General features: G+C 37.3%; 1 protein-coding gene across 2 annotated transcripts in view; it reads right to left on the bottom strand.

Annotated features, from left to right (window-relative positions):
• Positions 1-13061, bottom strand: part of Shoc1 (shortage in chiasmata 1) — a 78982-nt gene that overhangs the window by 32310 nt on the left and 33611 nt on the right. For both annotated transcript variants that reach the window (XM_059254407.1, XM_059254405.1), the window contains 6 exons: positions 12965-13059; positions 11878-12120; positions 9282-10034; positions 6571-6696; positions 5976-6152; positions 3778-3882 (listed from right to left, as the gene is read on the bottom strand). In XM_059254407.1, the coding sequence (XP_059110390.1) occupies positions 3778-3882; positions 5976-6152; positions 6571-6696; positions 9282-10034; positions 11878-12120; positions 12965-13059 (1499 nt within the window). The remainder of the gene's footprint in view (positions 1-3777; positions 3883-5975; positions 6153-6570; positions 6697-9281; positions 10035-11877; positions 12121-12964; positions 13060-13061) is intronic.

Here is a 13061-nt window from a genome sequence, read left to right on the forward strand (position 1 = left end):
GAAGAGTACTGGCTGTTTTTCCAGAGGATAGAGGATCAGTTCTCAGCACCTATATGATAGATAACAATTGTCTGTAACTTTAGTTCCAGAGGATCTGATGCCTCTTCTGGTCTCCACAGGCAAAACACCCAAACACAGAAAATAAAAAATAAAATAAACAAAATGAAAACAAAAACAGTGACAGTTAACATTTCATTTAGTCCTATTCTGATTTTAATAAAATATGTTGCTGTTTTAATTTAAATTTATACCCAATAAATAAATACTATTAAAAAGTATATATACTTATGGAATACTATGTACTATTTTGATACATGCACATGCTGGGTAATACTGTTTTGTTTTTCTTTTATTCTTTTCTTTTCTTTTCTTTTTTTTTGAGTCATAGTCTCACTGTATATCCTTGGCTGGTCTGGAATTTGTTATGTAGATCAGGCTGGCCTCACATCACAGAGATCCATCTGCCTTTGCCTCCCAAGCAGTTCTGGAATTAACCAGTACAATGCTGAAATCAGATAAACATATCTTCCTTCTCAAACATATAATGTCTTTAAAATTGGGTGAAGTTAAAAAATCAATACCACATGTCTCTTTTTAAGCTATATAACATTAATTTACTTGTACATATCTCCATATATTTAATATATCTTATTTTCTCCTGATTCCTGCTTATTGAGTATTAATTCACTCTTTCTACAAACTTCAGAATCTACACTTACATGGAAATCCTTTTGAAATATTTATTCATTGGAATTTTCTTAGTATTTAATATATGCAACTTTGTACCTGAATTTTGTTTTTTTTAATGCATATGACAACCTCATTAGATTATAAAAACTCAGGGTAAAGTAAATGGTATTTATTCATAATTATTTTGTGTATCTGCCAAAACATTGGAGTCTAAATCATGCACATAGGACAGAGTCTTACTATGTTCTGCAGGATGGTCTCAAATTCCAGGGCTCAAGGGAGCATTTTAGCCTCCCCAAAAGCTGGCATTACAAGCATATCCAACCATACCTGTCTACAAAGGGCAACATAAACATGAAAGAACCTAAATCTTGTCCTTGAATGTTCATATTTAGTAAATCTAGATTTTTATCCCAAGAATTTTTTTGACAAGCTCACAACCACATGGTGGCTCATAACCATCTCTAGTGGAATCTGATGCCTTCTTTTGGCATAAAGTTGTATATGCAGATAGAAACTCACATACATAAAATTAAAAAAATATTTGGGTAATTAATGAATGATAACTTAAAATATTTACTTCTTATTCCATATGTTTTACATGAACATGCATGTTAATTCTTATATTAGTATTGCAAAGCTGACAGGTAACTTTTAGGTTGACTTATTTTTTTGTTTTTGTTTTTAATGATTACTTTTTGTTTATTTATTTTTATGAGTATTGGTATTTGCCTACAAATATGTCTATGTGAGGGTGTTGGATCCCCTGGAACTGTAGCACGAATCTTAAAAGGTCTTATTAATGAAAATAAACCTGGGGCCAGGTATTGGGGTGAATGCTGGAAGATCAGAGAGACGAAACAGGCCAGAGCTAACCTCACCTCACCAATCCCTCAGCTGATCCTGTTTCCTCAGACTGGAAGACTCTGAGTCCTCATCCAAATGGGTCTTAGCTGAACTGCTGCTCAAAAGCCTAAAAGCTTAACCAGGCTATAGTTCCTTGTCCTCACGCCTTTTATACCTTTCTGCTTCCTGCCATCACTTCCTGGGATTAAAGGCATGTGTCACTATGCCTGGCTGTTTCCAGTGTGGCTTTGAACTCACAGAGATCCAGACAGATTTCTGCCTTAGGAATGCTAGGATTAAAGGTGTGTGTGTGCCACTATTTTCTGGCCTCTATGTCTATCTAGTGGCTGTTCTGTTCTCTGATCCCAGATAAGTTTATTAGGGTGCACAATATTTTGGGGAACACAATATCACCACATTTCCCCTTTTTGTCTAAAATTTAAAAAAGCTTATAACTAACACAAGAAAAACTATATCCAATAAGTATATACAATATATACAGTCAAGAATTACATTAACGATGTCTAGTTCATTAACATTTGACAGATTCAGATGAAAAACTCCATTATATATATTAACAATGTCCACTCCAGTAACATTTGATAAACTCAGACAAAAAATTTCATTATTTATCCTATTTAAAACAAGTAGTTCCTTTTAAAAAGTAGATTCAATAATTAACCTTTTATCTTACCACTGGAACTGGAGTTATAGACAGTTGTGAGCTGTCATGTGGGTGCTGGGAATTGAACCATGGTCCTCTGGAAGAACAGCCAGTGCTCTTAACACTCTGAGCCATCTCTCCAACCCCAAGATACTGACTTACGTTTTACCTCCTTTTTCAATTTTTTCCAATCTGATTCTCATTACTGATTCATTGCTGTCGTTTTGTTTGTTAAGACAGGGTTTCTCTGTGTAGCCCTGGCTGTCCTGGGACTCACTCTGTAGACCAGGCTGGCCTTCAATTTACAGAGATCGACCTGTCTCTGCCTCCCAAGTGCTGGGATTAAAGGTGTGTAATACCAACTGCCCGGCTCATTACTGATTCTTTTCTTTTCTTTTTTTTTTTTTTCCCGAGACAGGGTTTCTCTGTGTAGCTTTGCGCCTTTCCTGGAACTCACTTGGTAGCCCAAGCTGGCCTCGAACTCACAGAGATCCACCTGGCTCTGCCTCCCAAGTGCTGGGATTAAAGGCGTGCGCCGCCGCCACCACCACCCGGCTCATTACTGATTCTTAATACTGCTGTCTGGTCTTAACATTTTAAAAAAGATTGTAGGCCAGGCATAGTGGCACACATCTTTAATCTCAGCATTCAGGAGGTGAGCCAGGTGGATCTCTGAGTTTGAGGCTAGCCTGGTCAACAGAGTGAGTTTCAGGACAATCAGGGCTACACAGAGAAACTCTGCTTCCTCCAAATTTATTTTTAGTTATCTGTATGTGTATGTTTGGGGGTAAATGCACCTGAGTGCCGGTGCTGTGGAGGTCAGAGGCAAGAATCCCACTGGAGTGGCTCAACATGGGTCTGGAAACTGAACTGGGGTCCACTGCAAGAACATTTGTACTCTTAAATACTGAGCCATCTCTCCAGGCCCAGAACTAACTTAAAAAAACAAATCTAATCCAGTAGCATCTCTTTTCAATCTCTTTTAGCCCCGTATAGTAAGGGCTAAATTATTTTGTATAACAATAGCTAGTTCTTACTTTTTAAGGCAAAGTTGCAAACATGTACTAAGGATCTAAAATGTATATGACAAAATGTCAACTCTCATATAAAAACCAGCACATAATTATGATTATACATTCAGATCTGTATAAAGCCATCAGAACTCTGCAATTCAGACCTAGACTACCAGCATAAACAATATATACATATATGCATACATATATATACAGATATATCATACACACACACACACACACACATATATATAGTTCCAGTCTGGGCTGAGAGTCTTGCTTAGTGATAGACTGCTTATTTAGTATTACAGTATTAAGGGTCCCTGAGTTTGATTCTTAGTACTGAAATGTGTATAATATATATATATATATATATATATATATATATATATATATATATATATATATATCTCCCATTAATAATTATGACAAAATGTATGTTGATCAGTGTAATAGGCAAGAAGGCTACATAATCTTTCAAGAAGTATATCTTTTTCAGAAAAGTAAAGTTATTTCAGATGGACTATTCAACAAGAAAGCAAAAATAAAAAATTTCCTACCAACCTAATGCTGTCTCCAAGCTGCATGTTAAAAGGACGTCTCTAATTGTTACCAGGAGATGTAAGAGAGCAGCATGCCTGAATGTTATTTCTCTGTCATCATTTTTACCTATACAAGCAAAAACATAGTTAATACATTAAAGTTTTAGAATATGTATCAAATCTGCTTGATAATAACAGCTAGTATCTATTAGCGAGTGCTTATTATTGTTAGGCTGTGTTAGATAAGCAGGTTAGTTCATCGACTCTCTAATAATCCTGTCAGGATTACTGTGATCCTCATTACAGAGGAAGACACAGCTTTAGTGAGGATAAGTGATGCTCAGGATAGCACTAAGCCCAGACAGCTGACTGCCCAGCTCATCCCCTACTGGCAAAGAATATTCAATTATGTTTACTTTTTTTGAAAGAAAAAAAAAACAATAGTTCTAACCAAGAGGAAAATTAAATTAGTAACTTGCCATTTGGATAAGATAGAAGCAGAGATCTGTAAAAGAAGAAATACTTTGAAATGGAAATAGATATCTCAAAGTGTTAGCTCAGAGATATGACTCACATAAGAGAAGTATTCAGAGGGATGAGCCAATTGCCTACTTAATGTATTCTATGCACTTCTAGAACTTTCTGAAGATGAATGATTGGATTCTTCTACAATGTAAAAGCGTGAGATGGGGAGAGGAGGGCATGCACATACCACCCACGTGCGTGGAGGTTAGAAGACAACTTGCACGAGTCTGTTTCTCCTTCCACCACGTGGGTTCTGGGACTCAAAGTCAGGTCACCAGGCTTGGCAGCAAGGACCTTTATCTGCTAAGCCATCTTGCTGGCCCAATTTTGCTTTATTTTTGTTGTTTCAGGGTCTCACTTTGAAGCCCTGGATGGCCTCAAATTCACAAAGATCCACCTGCTTCCTGAGTTGCATAAGTCATGAACCATCATATCCAGCAAATATTATTTTTATTTAAGAGTATGTGTGTGTGTATGAGTTTATGTGCACCATGTGCATGCAGGAGCAGGCAGAGGCCACAAGAAGGTTACAGATCACCTAGAACCTAGATACAGGTGGTAGGAACCACCATGTGGTAACTAAACCTAGGTCCTTTGTAGGAGAAGCACATACTCTTAAAATAACTGAGCCATCTCTCCAGCCCACCTATATTATTTTTAGAAGAAGTGCTAATTTGTTAACATATGTATAATTTAATGAATTTAGAAAATTGACTTTACTAACAAACAAGTAGGTCCAGATAACATGTAGTAAGCACAGTGCACTATCTCTTTTTCAAGACAGAGCACATGGAATACCACACCAGACTTAAAAATGAATGGTCACAGGCAGACTGGAGAAGGAGGCTAGATTTCAAAATGTCACTCAACAAAAGGTAAGTTTCCCATTTTTCCTATTAGTATGTCCTGGCCTGTACCATAGGCAACTACAAACCCCGATGTGCATGCCCCAGCAGGGACAGAAATAACTCTAAGATAAGTTCTCCATCCATGGCATGAGTAGTGGGAACAGGCGCTCATATGGATAAGGAAGAGTAGTAGTCTACTGTATTATTCTAAGATCATTGTTTGTTCTCTCCTTCCCCAGAACCACAGTGTTAGAGGCCAGCCATGACAACAGTAATTACTGGATATGGTTATGTCAGGTGCCTAAAACCCCTTCTGAATATGTAGAAATAGTTATCATGAGCTTCAGCAACCTCTGATAACTCTAGTATCTTTGATTTAGGTTTGTTTCAATAAATTATACTCATTATTTATGAGTTGTACTTCCTGCCTCTTTATTGTCTGGCAATATGACTTTACACTAGATCTCATCAGTTTTATGTTGTTGGGTGCTGGGTATGTTTATGTTTATATAAATCTTGTGTTTCATTATGGGATGCAGTTAAGTTCACTAGAAATGATTTTATCCTTCGGATCTTGTTTTTGCAATTTTGTTTGGGCATGGTCAGAGCAGGGCCAAGTACTAGTTCCAATGTGAATAATTATGGGGTTAACTTCATTTTTGCAATGGAGATCTATTAAATAATACATATCATTTAAGAGATTCATTGAGAATCTTCTGGGGTTGGCCTAGATGTGGATACTACATACTAAATTACAGTTAAGGTTTCTTCCAGGTCTGAGGTCTGCATTGCTACAGTTGTCTTTAAATGTGCCTCCTCGAGTAGTCTGGATCTGATTTGTACTCACCTTGGTGAACAGCATCATTTATTATTTTTTCTTGTTCCTTTAAGAAGAATCTTGTTTGGTCAAATATGACAGTGGCAAATTTCCAATTAGCAGCAGGGTAAGTACAGAGGCAAACAAGTTTGTTTAAGATGGGAGTCGCTGCTGCTTCTAGGAGACAGTATGCTTGGCACTGGGTGTCTGAAAAATAACAACATCCAAGTCAGGGTGTGTGAAAAGGTCAGTGTGCTGTTTCTGATAACCACCTGTATAACCCTGACAGTGGGTGAGAGACATATCATTAGTAACACATTTCCCAAACATGGAAGAAGAGACTGAGGACTCTCTCGCAGCTCAGTCTTCTTACATGGATGTAGGGATGAGGCTCCAGTTTTAATGAAGGAAGAAACAGTAGTTAGTGGGCTGGAGCATGATTGTGGGAGAAAGACATGGATGTGCACAGGCATCCCATGTCTGGAAGAAACTTGAACATAGGAATGGAATTAAGTTTCTGAAACAAATAAAGACAATTACAGTAAAATAAGGTATGTTCTACAAATCTGGGAGAGGACTTCCAAATCAAGTGAAAGAGAATGCATCTTGAAAGCCTACTGCATACCTGATGCCTGAATCTCAATGACATCATCTGTTCTTTCTTGACTTCTCTCCTTTGGAGTTTTGTTATTAGAAACAACAGGAGTTTCTTCTTGAAGAGTCAGAGAACACTTTTCTTCATCTTGAAATTCTAGCAAAAACATTAAATTGTTCACTTTAACAGTGTTCAATATCATAGTTGCTAAATTCTTCATGGAAGTACATTGAGGCTAAGTTAAACAAATTATCCAGATCAGTGGACCTAAGGCCGCGCCGAGTAGCAAAGTGGATGACGGAAGTGGGAAAACTTTGGCATCTGGTCAGAATTCAGCCCCAGTCCTGACAGCAGCCTGGGTGTCCTCATATGTAAACATGGGCTAGGATCCTACCTTAGGTACAGGGGTCAAATGCCGCCCAGTTCTGGACACACAGAATGACGACAGCTCACCTCCATGCCTTTCCAGAGTTATCTTTCTACTTAAAACCTTCTCTTGGGTTCCAAGCCTTGTAAGGTCTCCATCCTTTCTGGGGACACCAGTTTTTACTGCTTACCCTCAGTTCAGCCATCTTCTACATGAAGTTTTCCATAGCTGCCTGCCTTACTTCCAGCCCAAACAAACCACCCCTCTTTTAATACGCAATTCAGTACCTGATAATACAGTGTTTAATAAATGCTATGGTCTTTTTTTCTTTTTTAGGTATTATAGAGGATTCATGTATGTATGCACATAGCTATTTTAACTAAAATATTAATGTCACCCACCAATAATATGATTATAAGATACTTTTAAGACTGTATTACCAACCCGAGGTACTTTAATATGTGAGGTTAAAAGTATGATAATGGAATGGGACATGGTGACTATGTCTATAATCCCTGCACTTAGAAGGCTAAGGCAGGAGGATTACAAATTCGAGGCCAGACACAGCTACACAGAAAGATCCTGCCTTAAATAAAAATAAAGAATGCCAAGTATAATTTGGAGAATATCTAATTAGATTATATCATCTTGAAGTAATACTGCTGGTTAATTTAAAGTAATCCGAATAGACACAGTCAAGTGATATTAACTATTGAAGTTTTTGAGAAAGCTAATAAGCATACGCTGAGAATACTTCCTTCTTTGGGGGAAGTTCATTCCCTTACTGTGCATTCAGTAATGAGCTTCAGCACATCTATAAATGACTGTCACACCTTTTGGAAAATCGGACACAACTGCATGACACCGAGAACCAAATCTCGTCTCCACAGATAGAACATAGGACTGCAAGGCCAAATTATGCTCTAAGCAACATAAACACTTTTTGTACCAATTTCACCAAGGTAAAGTCTATCAAAATTATTCTAGAATGCACCAGGTGTAGGGGTGTATACCTTTAACTGAAGCACTCGGGAGGCAGAGGTTCTCTGTGAGTTTGAGGCCAGCCTGGTCTACATAGTGAATTCTAGGAGAGCTACATAGTAAGACCTCGTCTGAAATAAAAAAAAAATTATTCTAGAGTTCTATTTTTTATATAATTTACTTAACTTTATTTTATGTGTGTTGGTATGAAGGTGTCAGATCCCCTGGAAGTGGAGTTAGAGACAGTTGTGAGCTGCCATGTGGGTGCTGGAAATTGAACCCAGGTACTCTAAGAGCAGCCAGTGCTCTTAACCGCTGAGCCATCTCTCCAGCCTGAGTTCTATTTTTTTAAACTGGAAGTGAAATGATATGACACACTGTACTATTTTTGATATCGTTAGAAGCAGGAAATACGTGACAATTACAACTCAAATGGAAACTCTTTGATAATATTAGAAAGAGTAATAAGCAATTAAATGAGAAAATGTGGAAAATGTGTAAGTACACATTGAAGTGTGTTAAAGTACTAAGATAAAGCCCTAACTAAGGAGCTACTGGTAACTGATAGCTGCTGGGAGAGTGCAGCCCTTGATAGGTCTAACCAAGCTCCAAAGGACAGCCACTACTTAAGAGCACTACTACTTAAGAGCAGCACTAATGGGGTTCAATGGGTTAAAAAAAAAGGTGGGTCTGGAGAGGTGGCTCAGAGATGAAGAGCACTTACTGCTCTTGCAGAAGATCCAAGTTCAGTGGCCAGCATGCACATGGCAGCTCACATGTCTGTAACTCCAGTTCCAGGGGACCCAGCACCCTCTTCTAGCTTCCGTGGGCACTAGGACTCATGCAGTGCATATATGCATACATGCAAGCAAAACACCCATACACATAAAACAAAATAAAGAAACCTTTTTAAAATATGAGGACATAAAGTTGGGTGGGTATGAAATGGAGGATGGATCTGATTGGAGATGGGAAGGGGGAAATGATAATGTTAAAAAGAAAATGTTTGAAATTCTTGAAGAATTAATAAAACTATTTTTGAAAATACTGGCATAAGATTGTAAGTTAATAAAAAAAAAGCATGAGAGAATGATCAAGTTAGGAATACTAAGCTTATAAATCCAAGCTATACAAAGCAAGTTTTAAAAGGAATGGCTTTGTTACAAATTAAAATGTGCTTTTTAATCTTTGAAAGCACATTTATATCCATATCCATATATCCATATCTAAATCTATACCTACATATCTATCTCTATTTATAAGGAGTGTCAATGGCACTTTCCTTGTCTATGAAAAACTATACAATTCTCTAGAAGAGCTTGAATTTCCCTGCATTTGTATAACAGACAGTGCCCAGTCTATGTGTCTACGCCAAAGTTTTACTGTTACCCACCACTGTTTTGGTCATGGCCTGTGACTTCAGCATCTGAAGTAAAAGTCTTGTATTTACTTCTCAGAGTAATAAACTCGCTCAAAAGGTCCAAGTCATTCTGTTTTTTATTGTCAGATGCCTTGATCCGTGAAGAGGAAGTTGATTCAACAGATGGCACAGAGTTATATGGTCCAACATGACCTTTGTCTGTCTTCTGCATTATTCCAGCAGCTAGTTCTTGGTCATTCTTTGGATTTTCTTCCTTTCCTGGTTTTTTAATAGAGACACATTCATCAGACATATCAAATTCAACATGACTGTTGTCTATCTTCTGCATTATTCCAGCAGCTAGTTCTTGGTCATTCTTTGGATTTTCTTCCTTTCCTGGTTTTTTAATAGAGACACATTCATCAGACATATCAAATTCAACATGACTGTTGTCTGTCTTCTGCATTATTCCAGCAGCTAGTTCTTGGTCATTCTTTGGATTTTCTTCCTTTTCTGGTTTTTTAACAGAGACACATTCATCAGACATATCAAATTCAACATGACTGTTGTCTATCTTCTGCATTATTCCAGCAGCTAGTTCTTGGTCATTCTTTGGGTTTTCTTCCTTTTTTGGTTTTTTAACAGAGACACATTCATCAGACAAACAAAGATGCAGCACTTCTTTTTCTGAAAATGGTCTCTTCTGTGGACATAATCTGGGAACACTGGTAGATTTCACACTCATAGGCATGATGGGCAAGGGACAATTCTGATGTTCTAACCAGGCTGGAAACAAGAAGATAAAAGACACCAAAATGATTTCTATACCTAAATGAATAACTTTTGGTTATAGATTCCTAGTAACATAATTTTATCTTTAGGGGTTGTTTGTTTATTGTTTGGAAAATACATTTTTGCTTCTAAATAAAATAAGCTTAAAAAACCATAAAAGTTTATCATCTCTTTTCTTTTCTTTGAGATAGGGTTTCTCTATGTAGCTCTGACTATCCTGGAACTCACTTTGTAGACCAGACTGGCTTCAAACTCACAGAGATCCACCTGCCTCTGCCTCCTGAGTCCTGAGATTAAAGGTGTGCATCATCACTGCCTGGCAACCATCTCTCAATACTAGGAGTTCAATTATTAGGCAAAGAAGGGACTCCAGTAAAGCTCTGTTGCTAATAGGTTATAATGAGTTACAACCTTGGACAAAGGGCTGAATCCAAAATATATTTTTAAATTCTTATAAATGAACATTTAAAAAGAAACCTAATTAAAAAGTTGGCAAAATGGCTGGGCAGTGGTGGCGCACGCCTTTAATCCCAGCATTCGAGAGGCAGAGGCAGGCTGATCTTTGTGAGTTCAAGGCCAGCCTGGTCTACAGAGCGAGATCCAGGAAAGGCACAAAGCTACACAGAGAAACTCTGTCTCGTAAAACCAAAAAAAAAAAAAAAAAAAAGTTGGCAAAAGATTTGAACATTACACACACCCTACAATACAGATGAATCATGATGTTGAGTAAAATATACCAGTCACAACAGACCAATATTTGACAGTTTTTATTTATACAGACTATCTCAAAGAGGCAACTCTATACAGACAGAGAACAGATTAGTCACTCCACAGCTGAGCAAAATAGAGAATTACTGCTAATGGATATGGGATTTGAGGGAGGGGTTAAAAAGTGTTCTGAAAACAGTCTGTGGTGATGACTCTACACGTCTGACTTTATGAAGACCCATTGACTGATGCATTTTAAATTGTGTAGTAAATTCTATTATAACAAATCTGGTCACTGAGTCTGTAAAGATACTCATCATTATTAAGTGCTAGGGAAATATAGAATAAAGCCACAAGAGCCTTATACATGTCCATTAGAAAGGCTGCTTCCACATATCTGAAATTCACACATTACTGGTGGGCATGCACAATGGTGAAATAATTTTGGAAAACAATTTAATAGTTTCTTGTAAAACCTGTAACACCTACAATAACAATAAGCAATTTTACTTCTGTATATTCTTTCAAGAAAAATAATACCATGCCCATAAGAAGTGTTGCACAAAACAGTCAAAGGAGTATTACTCACAACACTAAAAAATTGGGAATAAATTCTGGGGAGATGATCAAACTCTGGTTAAGTACGTATAATAAGTACATATCAATAAAATATATGTATTAGTGCTACACATAGCATGGATGAATCTCATAATGCTATACCAAGTTGAAGAATCCAGGCACAAAGCCTTTAATCCCAGCACTTAAGAGGCAAAGGCAGGCAGATCTCTGAGTTCAAGGCCAGCCTGGTCTACAGAGTGAATGCCAGGACATAAAGAAACTGTGTCTCGAAAAACCAAAAAAAAAAAAAAAAAAAAAAAAAAGTGGCTAGAAGCTTTAAAAGTAAGATTGCAGATTTTAGCCAGAATAGGGTTTTAGGATTAGTTAAACTGCCCTATTTTTCTGAGAAGAACTTAGAGCCCAGGAGGGCCAAAAGTCCAAAAATGGCAGGACTGAGGCATATTTGCAGTGTTAAGTCTTTGTGAATATCTTTGTAACCATTGAGGAGAAGTCAAGTGTCAGATTTCTTCTCATGAAATGGTCAAAGGTATATTTACTATTCTGTACTCACAGACCAGCTGAAGCACTTTTGTAGGCAGGAAGACCTCCAGCTTAGTCTCCAGAGAAGACAGACCACTGTGACACAAATATGCCCTCAGATGCTCCAAGGTGTCGGCCATTATTGGATTTAGTCTTGCTTGTCTCCACCTCTTTGCTTTTGCAGGGTTAATCACAAGGCTGTCTCCTTTGATAGAAAAGATATTCCTCATATCTGCAAGAGAGTATTGACTGCTGGGCTCTTGACATCTTGGAACTTGAAAACAAACAAACACAGGGAAAAAGAAATGAAAAACATTTGGATTCCTCTCTCTTGCATACCCTCCTGTCAACACTAGTCCCCAGCACTCACTAGTCAGTTTTCCATATCTAAAATTCTGTTATTTCAGAAATAAAGTGGAGTTGTTCATTTCTTCTGATTAGTTGGTAGTATTTCATTTTATATGTCTACCACAATTTGCTGATCCACTCATTTATTCAACGGACATGTGAAATGTTTCCTGGTGGGGAGTTTTTCAGTTCTGAGGATTAAACCCAGAGTTTTTTGCATTGCTACCCTGTGCATGGATCACGGAGCTATATAGCCCACATCCTGTTTCCAGGTTTCCACTTTTACATCTGTGTTTGTCTTTATATAAACCCATGCTTTTAGAAAATAGACAACACCATCGTTATTATTCTAATCGGATAAATAAGGAGAGAGCCTTGGAGGGGGTTATTCCACTCAAAAAATTATTTTATTAAATTACAAATTTTTTTTGTTAAAGATTTTAAACCATCCTTCTTGGAATGCTTGAAAAATGGAAAACTTTTACATTAGCTATGTAGAATACCTTTGGCAACCAATTTACAGACTAAAAAAATACAAACTCTTTACACAACACATATATAAGTGTATGTGTTAGATATTTTTCTTTATTTCATAGATAAGAACTATGAAAAAGTCAGCCAGATTGAGTCCTTGTTTATCTAATGAGCCTCTAAAAGATAACTGGACTTTGTGTTATGTTCCATATTTCCTGTTATGGAATGGTCAAAGAAAAATATTTCACATTTGTACTCTGCATTCTACTTACTGTTCAGTAGCAAGCATTCTGTACCTGTAAGCAAGAATGAGACCCAAGAGTTTCTGCAGCTTCCCAATTGCCACAGCATACAATATTTGTTAGCTGATTCTCCAGCAGTAAGCAAATTACT

The sequence above is a fragment of the Peromyscus eremicus genome, chromosome 2 (assembly GCF_949786415.1).
Source record: "Peromyscus eremicus chromosome 2, PerEre_H2_v1, whole genome shotgun sequence".
Lineage (NCBI taxonomy): Eukaryota > Metazoa > Chordata > Mammalia > Rodentia > Cricetidae > Peromyscus > Peromyscus eremicus.